We start from the raw sequence: 20,879 nt of genomic DNA, 5'->3' as shown, positions 1-20,879 counted from the left end.
TCCATCCATCATCATCAATCCATCATGCATCCATCCATCATCATCAATCCATCATGCATCCATCCATCCATCATCCATCCATCATCCATCCATCCTCCATCAATCCATCCATCCATCCATCATCATCCATCCATCATCATCCATCCTTCCATCCATCCATCCATCATGCATCCATCCATCCATTATCATCCATCCATCCATCATCCATCCATTCATTAATCCTTCCATCCATCATCCATCCATCATCCATCCATCATGCATCCATCCTTCCATCCATCCTTCCATCCATCATCCATCCATCCATCATCCTTCCATCCTTCCATCCATCATCCATCCTTCCATCCATCCATCATCCATCCATTATCCATCCATCCATCCATCATCCATCCATCCTTCCATCCATCCATCCATCTATCCATCATCCATCCTTCCATCCATCCATCATCCATCCATTATCCATCCTTCCATCCATCATCCATCCATCCATCATGCAGCCATCATCCATCCTTCCATCCATCCATCCATCCATCCATCATGCAGCCATCATCCATCCTTCCATCCATCCATCCATCCATCATGCAGCCATCATCCATCCTTCCATCCATCCATCCATCATCCATCCTTCCTTCCATCCATCCATCCATTAATCCTTCCATCCATCCATCATCATCCATCCATCCATCCATCCATCATCATCCATCCATCATGCATCCATCCATCCATCATCCATCCATCCATTAATCCTTCCATCCATCATCCATCCATCATCCATCCATCCTCCATCAATCCATCCATCCATCATCATCCATCCATCCTTCCATCCATCCATCCATCATGCATCCATCCATCCATTATCATCCATCCATCCATCATCCATCCATTCATTAATCCTTCCATCCATCATCCATCCATCATGCATCCATCCTTCCATCCATCCATCCATCCATCCATCCAACCATGCATGCATCCATTACTTACAAATATTTTAGAAATCTGTCAAACAGTTGTTTAAAACAACAGCTATATTATTATTTATTAGTAAGATAAACTGAAACTACTAAAATGTCCTTATTCACACATGATAACCAAAGAATAATATGTATTTTTAAGGCCTCATTTTCCTTGATATCAGTATTGTTTTAAGTAGTTTTCCTTCTGTTTTGTTATTGAATATTGAAGACTTCCCAGCTGTTCCTAGAGCCTAATTTCTAATGAAACTTTGGTGCGATCCATCGTTGAATCCACTAAATCCCAGATCTGATCAACAGCATTCAGTGGGACTTTGAATTGGCCCGTCCTTCAGTCCCAGGACTCCAGATTCTTTTTCCTGCTCAAAGAGTCTCTGCACAGCTTTAAAGAATGGTTGGGGTCATCATCTTGTTAGTTAAGAAAAGACTGCATGATGCATGTGGAGCTGGTGGTCCTCGCTCAGTGTGGGTGTATCTAGCATCCAACGTTCTCCATTCAAAGCAGACATAAACCGAAGGGTTCAAACTTGGACTGGTCCATCCAGAGTAGCTTCTTCCAGTCATCTACAGTCTGGTGATGCGCACTGACAAATCTGAGGCTTTTCTGCATGAATAATGGCGTCTTAGCAGCTGTTTGTTGGTTCGTTGAGTTGTCTGCTTTTACTCACACTGGAGACTTTGTCAGACTCTGATCTCTGCCTGAAGGTCAGCAGTGGACTTCCTTCTGTCTCTAGTATTTAAATTCTCGAGTTTCCTGACATCTGCCTCCGTCAGCCTGCGTTTGCCGCCTCGTCCTCGGTGCATTCTCTAAGTACCCGTCTCTCGAAGTGTACTCGACTGCACAGTGAGAACACTTCCTGTCTCACGCTGTTAGTCTCAGAGAGCGTCCAGCATCACGACGCGCTGTAACGCCCACCCTCTCCTTTACTGTCACTTCTCTTTTTACGGAACAAGACGTCTCAACATGAATTCATTATAAGTTGTCTTTAGTAATGAAAGATATTTATCACTAATTCAGCCACATTTTTCTGCTTTTTTTAAATCCATGGAAACAACAGCAATAATTATATTTTAGAATCAAAAACATTTGGACTGAAGAGTCTGGACACTTGGATCAGCTGTTTCAGAAATATAAAGAGTGATTTCAGTAATTACCGATAATATTGATTTAGGGCAGCTGTGACATGTTTGATGAACTTTATTGACAGCGATCCAAAGACAAACTGGGCACTTTGGGTTCAGATGTACCGGTGCTGAAGGTCTACATGTTCCTAGAAATGCAGATGCTGAACTTTTCAGTATGAACGTGTTTACGACCCTCATCAGTGCGATCGCCGCCCTCCCAGTTTCTGCTCCAGTTATCGTTCTGGGGTTGTTAGCAGAGGTGGACGTGTTCATCCGGTTAGCGCTCAGCTGTTTGACAGGAGCGATGGTTGAATCCTGACCTGACGTATGGCTGCCCTGTCTTCTTCCTCTTTACGGATACCAGATTAAACTGTGCTTGACCACGCCCCCATCAGCTGATTTTAGATCTAACGCTCAGTCCAAATCTCTCGCTGGATTAGCAGCTTTAACATACGTCTGCACATCTCTGCTTCATGTTTTCATGTCCAGTGAGCGCGGTGTCCTAGCGCCACGTGGCGCTGTGTCGATCAGAAGGTCACATATCACGGAGGTGGACAGTCTGGTTCTTGCTGTGAGGGTGGATGATGCTGTTGTCTACCTGTTGCAGCGTGCTCAGTCTCACCTGGGTGGCACTGGTGGCTCAGTGAGAATCATGTTTTTTTAGTTTTCCAGTGTCTTCAACGCCCAAACACTTCCTAACACTCCAGCGACCCAAACGCTGAATCCTGCTCGCTGGTGACCCTGCAGAGGCTGTGTCAGAGTGCAGGCAGCTGCTGAGGAGCTCGGTGGAGACGTGCGTCAGAAATCACCTTCTCCTGAATGTCAGGAGGATTTAAGAGAACGTGGTCGCCTTCCAGAGGCAAACGACTGCGACTAACACTGAAAACATGGCTGAGGAGCTGGAACCATCACTGGCATCTGAGTCAGCTAAGGTCAGAGGTCACTGAACAAACTGCTCTCCATCAGGGAAAACATCACAGCTGCTGCCCTCCTCATGACCGAGGCAGCCGCAATAAACCATACAGTGACAGGTGAACACACACACACACACACACACACACACACACACACACACACACACACACACACACACACACACAGAGACGATCATAAAAAATTCAGGTGTGTCAGATAAATAATAAAAGTCAAATGAAAGCAATATCGTACATTATGAAATTTCTCATGACAGTTGTCACACAGCAGGAAGACGCACACACACACACACACACACACACACACACACACACACACACACGGCTCCATCAGAGCAGCTCCCAGCGGTGCACAGAGCACTTAGACGTTGTCGCTTCAGTCGTCCATCAGCTCGTCGATCCATCTTCGAGAGCGCTCCGCGGATCTCGACCAGCTCTGCTCAGATAATTATGCAGGAACGCCACAGGAAGTGACCCGGTGTCAGAGCAGTTCAGACCACAGAGATATTTCATTCCTTATATTTACAGATGTAAAGTCTCGTTTGTGGGTTTACAGGCGCCTAAAGCGACGCTCACTCGTTTTAACCCCACAGAGACCGGCTCTGTGACGAGCAGATGTTAGTAATCACTTTAAAACTGTTGACCAGATAAGCAGACAGTCCAATCACATGACCCCGTAGCAGCAGCAATCGGTGACAACGGGAAGGAAAAACTCCCTTTTGACAGGAAGAAACTCCAACAGTTGGAGTGAGGAGACGAGAAAAGGGGAGACGAGGACAGATCAAAAAAGATGAAGGTTAATAACGTGAAGTGTGAAAAGAAAAGCATGATGGGTAGTCCGCCAGCAGCCTGTAGCAGCATCACTCAGGGCCACCTGTCAGCAGCCTGAAGGCTTTCAGGCAGTTTTACATGATGAGGGAGGAGAAAGGTTCATCTCTGTTTCCTGTTTCCTGCTTTTCCTCTCTGAATGTTTTCTGACTTTGAGCATCGTTCGTGTGCAGCGAGTCGTGATGTCACAGATGCTTTTAATGACAGACAAACAAAATAAATATGAACATTTGCAGAGTGAAGTTCTGAATATGCGTTGTGTTTGTGTTCTAAGGGGAAAGAAATCACCATGGTTGTTGTAAATTTATGTCTTAGCTGATAAAGTATGAATGCACGACATCCTGGCAGGAATCACTTTTACTCCACCAGCGTCTCCTCGAGTGCACTCCTGTTTGTCCTGCCGCGGGTGGGGGGGCTCCTAACAGGGTGGGACAGGCTGCAGCACTCCTAACTCCTGGAGGAGCTGCAGTGACTTTCACAGGTTACAAAACTGATGAAAAAATGCTTTTATTGCGTCAGAGGCCGCGAGCATCGCTCGGAGCGTGCGGGGACATTCAAGCCGGACGCTGTGTCGGCGCAGCGAGAAACCTGATCCTGGTCTGCAGCCGCGTTTGTGCGCGTATCGGTGTACAAAGCAGCTCGCGTGCACGGCGGGCCGCCTTCACGTCACTTTAAAGTATTTGCTGTCAGACTCGGTAAACGCCTGCGGCGCACATCTGCTATTCCTGTCTGCTCGTCTGTCTCTTCTGATTTCTGTCTCTGTCTGCCTCGCTCTGTCAGCGTCTCCGCTCGTCACCGTGACTTCCTGTCTGCTCGCAGTTTGAATTTGGCCTTTAAATACTGATTACAAGTTAACTACATAGACAATCCTCTTATCACACAACACTGCTGCACAGGAGCCGCAGCTCTCCAGCTGTGTGAAGGCTTTCAAACTCCTTCGTTGGACATCGGCTCCTTGAAAGCTCCGTGTGCAGGCAGACGTGGAGCCATCAGCAGAACACAGAACAGCTTCATCGCTGAGCAGAGATCAGGAACTGCACTGAGCAGGAATCAGACGGACACAGCTGGAAGACACCTGAGAACTCAGGTGAACTAAATCTAACTGACGGACGACAACAGGGAGCCTAACGGAGGCCTCTGATTGGCAGAGGCTTGGTGTTTCACACAGCGCCAGTGCAGTGAAAGCAACGCTGCAGAGCCCGGACCTCAACATCACCGCAGCAGGGCGGGATCATCACCGCAGCAGGGCGGGATCATCCCGGCAGCGAGCGCAGCTCCCAGTGCTCCCAGCACAGACACAGACCTGCTCTGGTTCGTCACCGTCTCTCTGAAGCTCGTTTGATTGGACGTAAAACCATAAAAGGATCTTTTCTGAGTGACACTCACGAATCCTTCCTGACTGTGGCTGTGGTTTGGTTCAGAGATGGAAGTGATGAAGACGGTTCAAACATTTTTAGAGAACGATGACCTCTGACCTGTGATGGTCGTGGTTCGAGCGTGCACACTGAGAACATGCTGACAGTACTCACTAATCAGGAAGTGATGAAAGGCTTAAATGACTAATCCTGCCCTCGGGGTGCGTTTGGTCTGAGCTGAATGAGCCCGACAGCTTCCTCTCCGTGCGGCGAGCGTTCGTGCACTCAAGTATTCTATCGAGCAGTCAAGGACGAACTTTAACACACGCTGTGCAGCAGCAGCACCTGACGGTGTCCAGTGCTCCAGCTCGGCTCCTGAGAGGTGGAGGAAGCTGCAACATGTTTATGGCTCTAAAAACATGAAGCTGTTACTCACCATGGTCGTCTCAGCGATGGAGCCAAAGCTGTTGATGAAAATGTTGCAGGAAACGTTGACGGGAGGACCTGCCGAGACACAAGGACATACGTCAGCTTCATCCTCCGCCCACCTCCTCCCTCCTGTGTTTGATTACAGGACTGGTTTGGGTGTATGTACACCAGTTCAGCCAGTAACAGTCAGTCTACGTCTGCTGGCTTACACTGCGCTCTAAACCTGAGTCTCCTTCCTGTTCCAACTTCTGGGGGAACAGGACCAAGTCCTCGTATTCTCCTCAGGCCAGCGACTCGCTCATCCAACCCGTGGCTGCTCCACCCACTCAGCTCCGCCCACTCAGCTCCACCCGCTCAGCTCCACCCACTCAGCTCCAACATGATTATCATGAATTACTCGTGTTACAGATAAATCTCAGTCCTGCTCTCGAGACCTGCAGCTGAGGTTAAGTGAGAGCGTGTGTGTGTGTGTGTGTGTGTGTGTGTGTGTGTGTGTGTGTGCGCACGCGTGTATTCATATCTTTGTGGGGTCCTGGTCCCCACAAGTTTGAAGGCATCTAAACATGGTTTAGTGTCATGTTCCAGTTACAGGTGATGGTTCAGGGTCTGACGTTCTCACAAAGATATGAATACTCGACACATGTGTGTGTTTACATATATGTCGAGATACTAAAACGTTACTTGAGCGTATGAAGGATTACGTGTTTTAAGTCGCGCCTGCAGCCGTTGAACCACAGCCGTGAGGCGAGCCCTGCAGGTTTGGGCTGAAGCATGAAGCATGCATCCAGCACGTCTGCCTCCGTCTTAGCTGCACAGCAACGGGTGGAGGAATGTGTCAAAAGAATCATCTAGCGATCGCGTGCCTGCGCCAACCAGTTGTGGTTTACATCCTGCTCCTGAACGTTTGTGCAAACGTTTGTCGCAGCACATACATTCATGTTTTTGTGTCAGATTTGCAGAAGTTTTTATGACTTTTCATGTGCAGACACATAAAAAGTCATTTAGTAAACAGTGCAAAAGAGCGCAGGTGCGACTGCAGGAAGTTATGAAAGTCAAAGACTTGAAACTCATCATTTATTTAATCGTGACTGAACATCAGTCTGAGGTTAGTTCAGACAGACGAAGCTGTGGGACACGAAATGCAGATTATTCTCATGTTTCTCTTCTTTTAGGCAGAAAGTGAATCATCAACATCTTTTAAATCCAGTTTGCATTAAACTGTAAATGAATCTTTATTTCAACAGGAAGTCCCGCCTTCACCTCCATGTTCACGTCTCTGCAGATGTGTGTGATGTTCACACGACAGAGAAGACGTTTGTGCTTCTCACTCATTCGTAGGCTCGACAGACAGAGGATGAGCGTCCATGCGTGGAAACAAACACAAACACGCTCTCTGATTGGTGGAAATGCTCCAGTAGTATTATTGTCTTTGCAGCGGTCGCTGTTAGAACGGTTTTATGAAGTAATGTGGAGCGCATGAATAAAATCCGCCGCTGTGTCCTATCGGTTGTGGCAGCTTGGTGTGTTTCTGCGTCTGGAGGAGGAGAAAGTGGAGGCGACACGGCTGCAGGTGTTTCATAATCAGTAATCATGAATGTTTAGCCGGCTCGCTGTGAAGCTGCAGACGTGCAGCTGATTCAAAGTTCAGTCACGAACGCCGGGAGCCGTCTGCATCAAGCAGCTCGCCGCGCGTCAACGCGTTTCCTCACGGGCCAAACGACCTCCTGCTGTAAACACGCGCGTCTCTGTAGTTACCTTTGAAGTTCGGTCTGATCCGGGCGTCGTAGCCAGAAGTCCTCCCCATCAGTTTGTCCAGGAAGTCAGAGGGAGACATCGGGACCTGGCGTGTCCTCACGGCGTGGTCCAGCTCCTTACATCGAGCCACGCTGTCACTGAAACACAGCACACGTAACGGTCACGGCATCGCCAACATTAAACGCTTACGTTATGACTCCACTTATTGACACTCGATGATCATTGGACAGCAGATTCAAACACGCCGAGGACGACGCCTCCACAATAAAGTTCAGTCATAATTCGGTGTAGCGACTCTCAGCTGGACCGTGGGAGCCGCTGACCGCGTCACTTCTGATCTGCTTTCACGCTCACATTTGTTCTGACCTTTGCAGGAAATGGTGGAAACCACAAGCTGTGGAGCGCTGTGAGCGTCTGCAGAGCGTGCACGAAAGCATCTGACCACTCAAACGTCACAGCAGCTGGTCCAGATGTGTTTGTGGGAATAAACCAATCAGGCGAGCCCAGAGTCGACATGTTTACAGCCTGATACAGGAGCTGCTGAACTACAGCTTTGACCTGATCTTTAGTTTTAGTCTTTTTAAGTATTATTGTTTTCAGGACTCATCACAACAAAAAACAAACATCACGTCCATAAAATCATCATCAGTGAAGCTGTGACAGCGATTTTTACCACATGAAGAAAAGTAAAGGCAAAGCTGTGCAACCCCAGAACATCAGGCCCATCTTATCTTAATGACCTTGTAGTACCATATCACCCTATTAGAGCACTTCGCTCTCGCTCTGCAGGCCTACTTGTTGTTCCTAGAGTATTTAAAAGTAGAATGGGAGGCAGAGCCTTCAGTTTTCAGGCCCCTCTTCTGTGGAACCAGCTTCCAGTTTGGATTCAGGAGACAGACACTATCTCTACTTTTAAGATTAGGCTTAAAACTTTCCTTTTTGCTAAAGCATATAGTTAGGGCTGGACCAGGTGACCCTGAATCCTCCCTTAGTTATGCTGCAATAGACGTAGGCTGCCGGGGATTCCCATGATGCACTGGGTGTTTCTTCTTCACTCACTATGTATTAACAGACCTCTCTGTACTGAATCATATCTGTTATTAATCTCTGTCTCTCTTCCACAGCATGTCTTTATCCTGTCTTCCTTCTCTCACCCCAACCAATCACAGCAGATGGCCCCGCCCCTCCCTGAGCCTGGTTCTGCTGGAGGTTTCTTCCTGTTAAAAGGGAGTTTTTCCTTCCCACTGTCGCCAAAGTGCTGCTCATAGGGGGTCATATGATTGTTGGGTTTTTCTCTGTATGGATTATTGAGGGTCTTCAGCTTACTAAAGCTAACAATTATTTTAAGTCTAGTTTTTCAGTAAAATGTAACTAAAAGTTTTATTCACATCTAGTTTTAGTGAACTATAAAACTCTTGATCTACAGCTTCAGGACATTTATATAACTCACCTGTTTAAATCGTATTAAGGCTTAAAGTCTGGATTATTAGGGGGCGTGGCCTCTTTGACACAGGTAGCTGTAGCTTCACGTCTGCTGGACCTCTGGACGTGTTTGTGCTGTTGGAGCGTTTTTAATGGCGTCATGTGACCAATAACATGGCTGCTGTGACGTTACCTTAGCAACAGAGTGTCCGACAATTATATTACAATTTCAAAGTGACAGAATAAAGTCAATAATTCACTGAGTTTATTATGTATTTATTATGCACGTGCACACTTGGAGCAAAGCTGCTCAGCGCGCTGCGTGTGATGTGTGCTGTCCTCGCATGTAAGTGATGTATGCGTGTGCTGCAGACCCATTAATGTCACAGGATATCGTCATGTTAATCACAGTTAATTACAATCATCACTGCTAGCATTAAATTAACACTAACTATACAGATCTGTGTGTGTGTCTGTGTGTGTCTGTGTGCGTCTGTGTGTGTCTGTGTGCGTCTGTGTGTGTCTGTGTGCGTCTGTGTGTGTCTGTGTGCGTGCACTCTGGGGTGAATGGGTTGTAGCTTCTAAATGCCAAGGTAAAGCCTGATGATCCTGAAACTGCTCCTGTGCATGTGTGTGTTTGTCAGTTGGGACAAGAGGGAACAAATCCAAAAATAACTCTGCACACAACACGGGTCATACTGTCTAACACGCACACGCACACACACACACACACACACACACACACACACACATCCAAGTGTAGTTTCGGGATCATCAACCTTCACCGTGGCATTTGGATTAGCTTCCATTTAGCCCGGCGGGGACGAAGCTCCCACAGCCTCAGAGACACCACGTGGTTGTTTACCGCGGGTTCGATCGCGCTTTCAGCTCGTCCAATAAAGATGCAGCAGCAGCGACAGCGAAGGCATGAGGACAAACCGTTTGCAACTCATTCATTTGAAATGAGCTGAAGGAGACGAGAGCAACATTTAGACCTCAGACACAAACAGAAAGCAGCAGCAGGTCAGCAGCCGCCTCTCGCTGTTCAGTCAGGTCGCGTAAATCACAAACTGAGGCCGAGCGTATCGTCGCCTGTTCGCAGGAATCGTTTCTTTAATAACTCTATAATAGTTCATGCAACATTAAAACACATGTCAGCGTTCACTGAATTTATACCAAACAGCTGCAGCATGCAGCCAAGCTGAAGCACCTGCAGTTCCTCTGATGTCCACCAGAGGCAGCAGGGAGTCAGGCCCATAGACGCCCATGTTAACAGCACAACTGCACCAACACACCGTCTAAGGCAGAGTTTGGTGCACCATTAAATTCTAGGATGTTAAAGGATGTTCGTGACCAGCAGGTGTCTGTGTGACATCATACCTGTCAGCCAGGTGTGACGCCTGCAGCTGCAAATACAACCAACACACCAAAGCTGAGGCTTTCAGCCTGAACACAGATGAAAACATCTGGACACAACAAACAGCAGCATGTGTCTGATCTCATCTCTGTGTATAGAAGCACACAGAGTCGTGCCAGCATCATGTGTCTCAGGTCCATCAGGGGCCGCCTGACGGAGGTAACTTATTACATTTCTCGGTTGTCTGCTCGCCAGCCTTCACCATCCAGCTGTGGATTGAAGCCATGCAGGCTAAAGATGGGAGAGGAGTTTTCACAGAGACAGAGGTGCATTAAACCCAAAACTGTGCACGTGCCCACAGGCGCTGCAGAATCATCCTGTGACCCAGCATCTTTCTTTGGACCGCACCGCTAACAGTCACACAGCTGTCAGCTCGCAGCATCTTCAATCAGACGTTAAGCTGCTTAGGTTGCTGTAGCGATACCGCTCCCAATCTTTGGTTCTGCTCGCCTCTCTTCACAACTCCACCTCTCCTCCTCCTCCTCTGGCTTTCTGCTGCTTTGAAACACAACAGGACAGTAACAAGTGATGGAGACGGCACATAAGAGCTGATCCTTATCAATAATGGATGAGTCTTTAATCTGGAAGCACCATCGCGCATGCAAAAGGAAGCTCCAGCTGAATGTGTTTACTGTAATTCAGACAGCGTTCATTTACAGTGAGCTGCTCAATAACTGACACACACACACACACACACACACACACACTATTATATACTCTGAAGCTCGTCTCTGATCGACGACTCCTGCAGCTGCAGTCTCACCCAGAACTCGGTGAGACTGCAGCTGGTGGAGATTCAGCCAATCAGAAACACTCCCTGCTGATCACACTGACCTGTTACTCATGCATCATGACACGTGTTGCACATTTAAAAGCATAAATATAGGATGTAATGATTTGAATATTCCATCAGTGGGAATTAAAGAAGCAACAAAAGGAAGAGTTGCTAAAAACAAAACAGCTGGAGGAACATTTGATCATAAACAGTTATCAGGTATAAAAAGAGGCGGAGCTTCTCAGGAGTTCAGCCTGACACTCGCGTCTCTTTCACTGTTGCAGCCACATGGCGAGAGTTTTACATGCAGAGAGCTGAGGGAAGAAGAAATCCTGCATAAACGTAAACCTTCCTGCTGGTCACAGAGGCTCTGAGCTCATATTGATCCCGCCCTACTCATCAGCTGACGGATTATGGTCAGCTGCTGGAGCAGAGCGTGCACGTCTGTATTTCTGCCCAGTAAACAACCACACGGTGAAATGCTGCAGATGTTTATGGAGGCAGCAGCTCCCACAAACCCCACAGGACTCCACATCTGCACTCATCTGGACATCCTAACACGTCACCCGCTCTCGCCCACCACGGCGCTAAAAAGCGTCCTGGTGAGGATCGGTTCAAAGCGCTGACAGAATTATTTATAACTAGCTCTCTGATTATGCAACAACACGGCTCCGTGAAGCAGACACGAAGAGACAGAGAGACGAGGCCCTTCGCATCTGGCCGCACCGAGCGGCTGGGAGACCTCGACTTATCCCCCCCATTACGTAACGTCTCCGTCAGCACGGCAGGAGAGACGCAGCAAAACGGGGAAATAACGGTGACGACAAACTGTCAGTAATCCGTCATCCAGGTGTGTGAAAACCATCAGCTGACTCGTGATTTTAAAAGTTGGCAGCACAAAGGGCATTGAAATGATAAAGTAATTATATTTACCTACAAACGCTCCGGGACAATAAATAAATAACTTTTAAATAACTTTAATACTGCACGATGGGCCAATTCTGTTTGCTCTGATTCAAATGAGTTTTATTTCTACAGCATCAAATCACAACAACAGTCGCCTCAAGGCGCTTCATAGATACAGAGAAAAGCCCAACAATCATATGACCCCCTATGAGCAGCACTTTGGCGACAGTGGGAAGGAAAAACTCCCTTTTAACAGGAAGAAACCTCTGACAAAACCAGGCTCAGGGAGGGGCGGGGCCACGCTACTTAAAACTACTTACAGTAGAATTATTTCTTTATCACTTCCTGTCCTGTAAATGTTGGATTGTTATCTCACTATATTAGTGAACCCTCAGGTTTGTAGGTAAATTTAATTACATCATAATGTAACTACATAATGGTTACATAATGTAACCACTATGCTTTAAGAACTTTTCATAAAGCATATTTAAAACAGTGACCCTGACAACAATCTGCTGCGAGCAGCTTCAATCTAACTGAGCATGAGTGTGACAGTCATGTTATTGTTTTAGTCAAATAAATAAATCATGTTTTGATAAAGCCTGCAGTTCCTCTGGTGTCCACATGAGGCGCGAGTCAATCCCACATTTACAGCCTTCTGTGTTCATCCCACTGGGATTACTGTCGGGTCTCCACGTTACCATGTAAAGCGCCCTGAGGCCACTGCTGAATAAAGTTTATTTCAACAGCACTCCACATTATATTTGCTCCTTCGCTGCCTCTGCAGGTGGTCTCACACCCAGAGGGTTGCACAAAGACAGGAAGTAAAAACAGGTGTCAGAGAAACACAGCGACGCTGCCGCTCAGCACGGCGAACAAAACTCATCCAACAAAGACGACAGGAGCCATCAGAGAGGAAGAGAAAGGACGAGCGTGTCCAGAGCAGCGATTTCCAACATAAAGACGAGCAGAGGGAGCGGAAGAAATGAAGGCAGCGTGCTTTGGTTTGAAACAGGAGGACAAAGAGTGCAGGGACGCCACTCAGATCGACCCGTTAGACTCTGAGCGCTCCACGCCGTCCTGCTGATGTGTTCACCGTGTCTCTGACCTGAGCCAACCCGAGCTCAAAGCTCGTCAGACTCTTTGTTTAGAAATTTAGAAATCGAGGGTTTAGAAATGATTTAGTGCCGCGTAGCTGCTGCTGACGTCAGGCAGGTCCCACAAACACCAGAACTCACTTCTGTGGGTCCGAGCACAACATCCTGCACGGACGACTTCCTTCATGCTGAGCAACAAACAAACTGGCTCCATGTTCGGCCTGAAATATGAATGCAGGTCTGTCTTCTGCTTCACCTGCACGTGACGTAATCGTGGCGTCTGTCCTTTTAGCACGTCTGTGTACAGCTGCTTCTTCAGTTCTGCCAGCGCTGCTCTTCAGATTCTGAGTATCTGGTCGCCCTGTCATTTACCACAGCTGCAGGCTATTTCTGACCCGCCCACTGCAGCGCGAACAGCTGGATCGGCTCCTCTGGAGGGCTGGCCTCTGAGCACTGACGCTGATAAGCACCACTACAGTACTCATGCACAATTAGAGCTCATCCCATCATCCCATGTTTGTGTGTCACAGCCGCCATCGTGCACCGTCCTCAAACTCTCCAGCCGTGCTGCCTCTTTCTAGTAGCAATACCAGCAAAGCCACATCTGGTTGGTTAATATTTTAAACTGTGTGGCGCTTCGCTCCAGAGGTGCATTACTAAGCATCCTGATGTAAGCCCTCTGAGCTCTGCGTGATCTGGCTGAGGCGTCGCATTTCCTGTTCTTGATAAACACATTCATTGGTTAGTTTGGTGAGTCGGCGAGTGTATCAATAAATATGGGACAAACCAGGAGGAGGGGCTTATCGAGTGACTGGCCTCAGTTTGTTTTGGGGGAGACGGCGTGGAAGCATGCGTTCCTCTTCCGCATGTTTGCGTCTGGCCTTCTCGGGCCTCACAGCCACAGAGCCGGTCTGGCGTGATTGTGAACCGAGGCGTCTGCAGACACTTGACCCCGCTGTGAGGTGGAAACAGTTCCCGCCTACGCTCCTCTCGTCGTGTCTCTCGTGTTAATTTGAAGTCTCTCTGCTCCGTTTGCCGCTGTGGAGCTTGTTCATACTAATTAGCTGCTCGATGAGCACGTATGTTCTGCAGCTCCCCCTCGGGCCTTTTCTGGCATTACAGCCGAGGACAGCCCGGTGCCGTGACAGCGACGGGGTCGACTGCTGCCCTCGGCCAAATGTTCACTTAGCGTAGAGACCGCCCCCTCCCGCCGCCCGCCACCACGTACACACAACCGGCCGCAGCACCACTTCACTGCGACATGCTTCCTTCAGCAGTAACAAGTGTTTCACTCATATTTGTCATGCAGGCCACAGACACACACTCATCGCTGTTATACCCCACACTCGGGTTCCTGTGACCACCGGTGGGTTGTGACTCCGGTTATTCCCCCAGTTTCACTCACTCGTAGCTGGGTCATGACCCACGGGTCATCTACCAATCAGAAGGTCAGCGGTTCAATCCCCGGTTCCTCTAGTCCACGCGTAGGAGCATCCTCGGAGAACCCATAATTTCACCCAATGCATCATGAGCATGCGGGGGTGGGCTAGGTCAAAGGTCACTGAAACGGTTTGATATTGATTCTCTGACATTGCCAATAATCCCGTGTGCACTGAGCAGCCTTTGCGATGAGGCGAGAGCTAAGCTCGTCCACAGGAAACGAGCTTCTCTGCACACGCTCAGCTGCTGCTGCAGCTTTTGGAGCCGTCCTAAAACTTCAAGGAGCTTCTGCATCATCTCTAAGTTCCCTGTGCCTCTTTCTGACATGCACTGACGACATGCAAATGTGTGCTTCACGTCTGAATGTGCATCCTGATGCTGCATATTAATATTTACTGCGTTTGCATTGATCATAAAATACGATGGCAGTGATGGTTTTTAGCCACAGACACAAAATAAGTCTTTAACCCTTTAAAGCCGGTCAGAGCAGCACGCTCTGTTTTGCGTAACTATTTTTAAATCCCGGTAGCTCTGCAACCACGTGAGCTAGCGCAATAATTTTTTCTCATATGAAACCGGAGGAGTTGTACTTACATCTTATGCCATCAGCTTGTCCTCGGTCACAGTTTCCTTCCACATATAACTTTGCAAAAACTGCATAAAAAGCACTTGCAGCAACAAAAACATAATATTCCAGAAACACGCTTTGCCGATCCGATCAGCTGTTCATAACACTTCCTACATCCATCAGCGCGAACTATCGCATGTCCGCCATGACCTGCCCGAAACCGGAAGTGATGTCATTTTGCGGAAATGTAGTTTTTTACCATCAGGGTCTCATGAGCCTATACTGGTGTTTTTAAAAGTTATCTTTGACTTTCTGACTTTCTGTGTGGTTTCTGGGATGCTTAGGACTCATATTGCACTGCTGGAAATAGTTTATTTTGATGCATATGCTGCTTTTTTGCAAATTTGCATTATAATATTTATTTTCGTTTTTCCTGCAGTATATAAAAATTGGTGTATTTCAAAAATAAAACTATGAAGACACTCAAAATAAATTTCCTGTGGTGGGAAACTATTTTGTGCAACTTTTTTGTATTTACAGTTTTGAGGGATAAGCCTCTTAAATTTCTCTAACTAGAAATATATGTTAAAAAAACAAAAACGATTTTCAATTTTTTTGTAGTTTATTGCACTTTTTTGCAATTTATGTAATTACTATGCACTTAATGCAGACATATTATTAAAATTTAGGCTGTAATGGTTGTATTGATGTATAGCAACTTGAAATGCTCCCAAAAATGGCTCCACAGCATGTAAACATATAATATAAGCTCTGGCGGACTTGGTTCTATGGTCGGTCTTAAAGGGTTAAATGGTTTACTCACCATCAGTGAGCGTTAACCGGCACAAAGCTACGCTGACACAACAGACCAACATCGACCACTGGCATCTGGAAATGTCACATCATTTAGCAACAGGCTGTGATTGGTCACCAAGGACATGTGACGTGGGCACGTTTGAGGAAACTCGGTGGAAAAGTGAAGAAAGGGGGAAAGGACGAAGCCATTAGGTCTTTGTGTAGATGGACTGGGGGCGTGTGCAGGACACCGGCCTCGGCAGAGGATGTGCTCCTTCGTGTTTTTCATTAATGCAATCATGACAGCTGATTAACAGGAAACACATTAAAAGCTGGGAGCGGCGTTTTCTGCAGCACGTCTGCAGGTGAAACATGTTCCATCTGCACTCAGATGATCTCCTTCTGTATCTGTGTATGTTTGCATCTTTGCAGCTGGACTGTTGAAGGATGAACTCCCAGGAGCTGTGAAATGGGAGATAAACACCGACTTCATGAAGTAGCTCTGCAGCTATTCCCTCGTGCTAATGCAAGAGATAACCCGACGTGGAGCCTCGGGAACGCTTTCTGGAGTGTCGAGTATTTTCCTGTGACATCCTCCTTGGGCTGACATAAACCATCGTGACATGTTTCTGTATGTACACTTAGAGCAGCCTTTGAAGCAAGTACACAGTACATATTAAGAAGCATGTTTAAGGGAGAAAAGCATAAAGTCAGAACAAACGTAAATAAACTTGACATTTCCACGGGGTATGATGATGGACGAAATCTGAAGCAGGAACTTGGGAGTCATTCAGGACATTCATCGTGTCCTGTAGCTCAGCTCATGAAAACATGAAATTCGGCCAAGCTCATCTTTAAGGTCGTCTCCTCGTGCAGCTTTGCACCAATTCTGCATTTCAGAAGCTGCCTGACGAGTCGATCACACGTTAGTGAGGTCCTGTCTGAACCCTGAGGCCGTTAAAGTGGACGGAGAAGCTGACGGAGAAGCTGACGGAGAAGCGCTGCGATGCATTACGGTCGTAAATATTCTGCTTTATCGGCTTGTTGACTTCAGTGGGACCAAAATGAACGTTGTATCCATTAAAACCACAAACTCAGCAGAGAGCGCACACGGACGAACTCACTCGTCACTGTGTTTGAAGGTCAGCGCTGAACTGTATCACCATCATCATCATCATTTAGCTTCGTTTAGCATCTTTCAAGAGGGCCAACTACGATTTATGTGGAAGAGGTGAGTTTTGAGTGCAGCGATGGGGCGTTGTGGAGTTCCAGTGGGTGGGGGCCGCCCCACCGAAGGCTCTGTGGATGGGACAGGAAGCAGACCCATGGCAGAGGACTGTGTGCAGGTGCAGCAGGTCAGACGGGTGCTGAGGGTCGCTGACAGATTTACAAGCGAGCAGAAGAGTCGTATACGTGATGTGGTGACTTGACCAAAGTCAGTGGAGGTCTGTGAGGGTGGGGGTGACGTGACCCCAGAGTGCATGTTGGAAACCTGGCAGCTGAGTTCTGGAGCCTCTCTGGTGCAAAACCCAAACAGGACAGTGAGCAAGTTGAAGGACGTTGTGAGGAACGTGTCGAAGGCTGAAGGACCAGGATGTGGCCGGAGTCAGAGACACGGCTCCTTCCTGAGGAGAGGAGGGTTGGAGACCAGCCGGCTTCTTGAGGATGGAGTCACTGAGCCGGTTTGAAGCTGGGGGGTACCTGACTCTGTGCATCCACTCACCTGAGAGTTTCTGGGGGTTTTGGTGACACCAACACGATCGTCACTCACTATCAAACCCACTCCTTCCTGCAGAGTTTCACTCAAAATGCCACTGAAGCTGAGCTGAAGCAACACGAGTCAAACTGTTCAGAGGTGTGGAGTCGGGGAAGGTTTAAAAACATAATGCGCCTAAAATGTTCCAGAACATAATTTCTTCTTGATTGAATTTTTTCACATCAGTATTTTTACAGTTCAGTTAATATTAATGTGAGCGGCGCCCCGCCGTGGACGCCCCGCCGTGGACGCCCCGCCGTGGACGCCCCGCCGCGGACGCTCTGCTGTGCTCTGGGCGTCAGGCTGCAGTTTGTTAGTTAACTCTGTGGGTTTTTATAAGCTCGACTTCCCCGGTGCCAGATGACACGGCCCATTTCCATCATATCTGGGCCTCGCTAATGTAAAGCAGCGACGCGTCATCCGTGTTTATAAACAGGCTGTGAGTCAGAGGAACAGCGACTCACTGTCAGAATAACACAGAACAGCTGTTTTAATGTCCTTCTTCCCGACAGCTGGACTGAAATTACATGATTGCTTCCTGTGTTCGGATTAGTGTTCAGGCCACCGTGACCTCCGTCCTTTTCATCCACCCGTGCAAAGCTATCAGATCTCTGTGCGTCCCGTGGAAAAGATGGACGTGTCTTTTCCAGTATCTGCATGAAACACTCGGAGTGCAGAAAGAGTCTTTGTGACGAAGCACGGAGGCAGCAGCGAGTACTGAAACATTAAAGAGTCTGCAGGAGTCGACATGTTTACTGCATTATGCAGGGAAATTATGGAAATTAAGGAAAAAGCTACTGAAACAGCTTTTATCGTAGTGGACACGTCAGAGTAAAGTGTTCCCCTTGGTCGCCCACAGAGATGTGAAGGTAGGAAAACCTGCTCTAATCTTTCAGCCTCTGTTGTGCAACGTCAGGGAGGGAAAAGACAAAGCAGACGTTTGGGTATTACGCAGGAGCGACGGCCCATCCGGCGCTCGGGAGTGACAGACCGTAAGCCTGTTAAACTTTGTCTCTGAATCCATCCGTGACCCTGTAAGAAGATTTACCGCAGCTTTGATCTCCTGTGTTCAGCCTTTTGTGCAGCTCGCTCAAACTTTTGGGAAACCGCCATTGTTTTCATTCCAGAGCTGATAATAAAAAATGCAGAGGAGAGTATCTCCGTCTAAAAGTTGGCTCATTAATAAAGGATGTGAGGCTGCGGGAGGAGGAAGAGTCGCCGCGACAGAACAGGAAATCGCTTTAGTATCAGCCCGACTTTACAGGAACTATTTGTGGTTTCAAAGACAAAATCTCACAAGCCTCAAGTTTCACATCACGGAAGGCAGACCCACTGTAAATCCACAGGATCCACCAGAACCAGGAGCTACAGTCACACCAACATCAGTCATGTGACATCCATTATCCAGTCACGTGTTCACACCACGCTGCAATCGTGCCAGAGAGCTCCCGCTCACACTCTACAGGCCTCAGCACGCTAAAGGTTAAAGCTGGTTTGGAAGGGCTGCAGGAGAAAGCCTCTCCTCTCTGGGAACAACACGGCTGACGTTTGCAGACGTTTGTCCTGGACCGTCGAGCTGCTGCGGCGGTCCAGTCCAGACCTCAGTGTGTGACCCAGCCGTGCATCGACCTCAGTGACCGGAAGCAACGCTGTGAAGACGCGTGCGTGAAAATCTGTGTCCACGTGAGAAACGGAGAATGAAACTTTAGGTTGTTGCTGCTACAGGAGCAACGAGCTGAACGAGCGGACGTCAAAGCATCAGCCACAGCTGAGTCGTGGCTCCTTCCCAAAGCTGTGTGACCTCAGCCCAGTTTGCACACATTATCCAGTATAGACTAACCGACCCCACGGTTCAATCTTAGACTGAAGCTTCGACATCCTCGTCTTCCTCTCCTCCCGCTCATCAGCCCGGGTATTCTGACATTTCTTCAAGTTAAAACTGCTTTGACACGTCTCTTTAAACGTTTCACAATAAAAGCCTTATTGAGAAAACTATGTGAAACACAGAGAAGCTTTTAATCTGAAACAACCACAGGAAACACTGAGTTTGTATAAACAGGGTAATTTAAATAGCACGACCAAAGGAAAAGCACCGTGCCAGCTTTTAAGGTGGAATGGTTTTTACATGTTGGTGCGACTCCAACCTTCAGTTTGCATTTACTCGATTTCACGCAGAACAAACTGAATGTGGATATTTTATTTCCTGTCTGAGGGTTTTTCCGGTCTGATCATGTGACACTTCAGAAACTGATCCCAGTTTTCCAGACTCTTCAGGCTCAGCAGGTTTGAACTAAAGCGTGACTCCTTACATCGAGAGAGAGACGGAGGAAGAGGATAATGAGCTGAGATTAATGCTGTAAACTTACAAGAAATCAATAAAAAATGAAGACTCACAGTCATAAATATGTGAGGGTACAGCAAACCTGGACATGATCCAGTACTTCGGTCTTTAAATAAGTGAAAAGGCAAATAAACTGAGCTCCTCGTGTGCAGCCACACTGCTGTCACAGCGGAGCTGAACGCGAGCTCAATCATCGAGGCTGCTGGCGATCAGCACCCGAGGCTGGCTGACAGGAAGCCATCAGAGCACTGACGGCTTAAGCTTCTCAAACCTCTGACTTTGTTTCCTCGGACAGACCTCGCTGTCTGTGTGAGCGACGTTTCATTCAGGAGCGCTTCCTGCAGAGCGAGGATGGCCTGTGAGCGCGTGCTGTCAGCGGATTGGCTGGAAACTCGCTGGGACTGAATGATGAGAGAGTTTAATGAGTCACGGCGCAGCTGAAGGCCTGACCCAGTTGGTGAGACGCTGAGGGGCAGCCTCGGAGTTATGCCAGGTCACGATCAGTCACAGCACCGTTTGGTGATATTGATCACTGTGCCTAATTATCCAAACAGGAAGTGAACAAACTGTAAAGCAGACTCAAACTGCGTCCTATAAAAGGAGTCATTTGTCCCACGGCTGTCCCTCGAGTGCACGCTCTGATCCCTGCATGTGTGACTCAGAGATGTGGTCACATGATCGTGGACTCAGCCAGCGATGACGTTTACACATGTTCACACCACAGGACGGTACAGAGGCCGTCATACAGACCGTATAGATACAGACACGCAGATACAGAGTCCGGGCAGCCTGGAGCTGCCTGCCATCGCCCCCCTGCAGATTAAAACAGTAGCTGTGAGATTTTCTGGACAGAATTTTAGGCGCAGTGAAGGGGCGGAGCAAGTCAGTTGTTGGCTTGACCACAGTGTGCAGCTCTGCGTGTGAAGCAGCTGCGATGAGGATCAGCACCTCCCAGTCTGAGGCCGCTCTA

At 48.0% G+C, this 20,879-nt stretch overlaps 1 protein-coding gene across 3 annotated transcripts in view; it reads right to left on the bottom strand.

The window, feature by feature from the left end:
- The window catches only part of glra3 (glycine receptor, alpha 3), a 50,839-nt gene that overhangs the window by 28,707 nt on the left and 1,253 nt on the right, over positions 1-20,879 (bottom strand). For all 3 annotated transcript variants that reach the window (XM_085161759.1, XM_085161760.1, XM_085161761.1), the window contains exons 2-3: positions 7,393-7,529; positions 5,645-5,712 (exon numbers count right to left, since the gene is read on the bottom strand). In XM_085161759.1, coding sequence (XP_085017885.1) covers positions 5,645-5,712; positions 7,393-7,529 — 205 coding nt within the window. The remainder of the gene's footprint in view (positions 1-5,644; positions 5,713-7,392; positions 7,530-20,879) is intronic.

The sequence above is a fragment of the Neolamprologus multifasciatus genome, chromosome 6 (assembly GCF_963576455.1).
Source record: "Neolamprologus multifasciatus chromosome 6, fNeoMul1.2, whole genome shotgun sequence".
Lineage (NCBI taxonomy): Eukaryota > Metazoa > Chordata > Actinopteri > Cichliformes > Cichlidae > Neolamprologus > Neolamprologus multifasciatus.
Note: the sequence above shows the minus strand (reverse complement) of the source record. Positions and strands in the feature narration are given on the sequence as shown.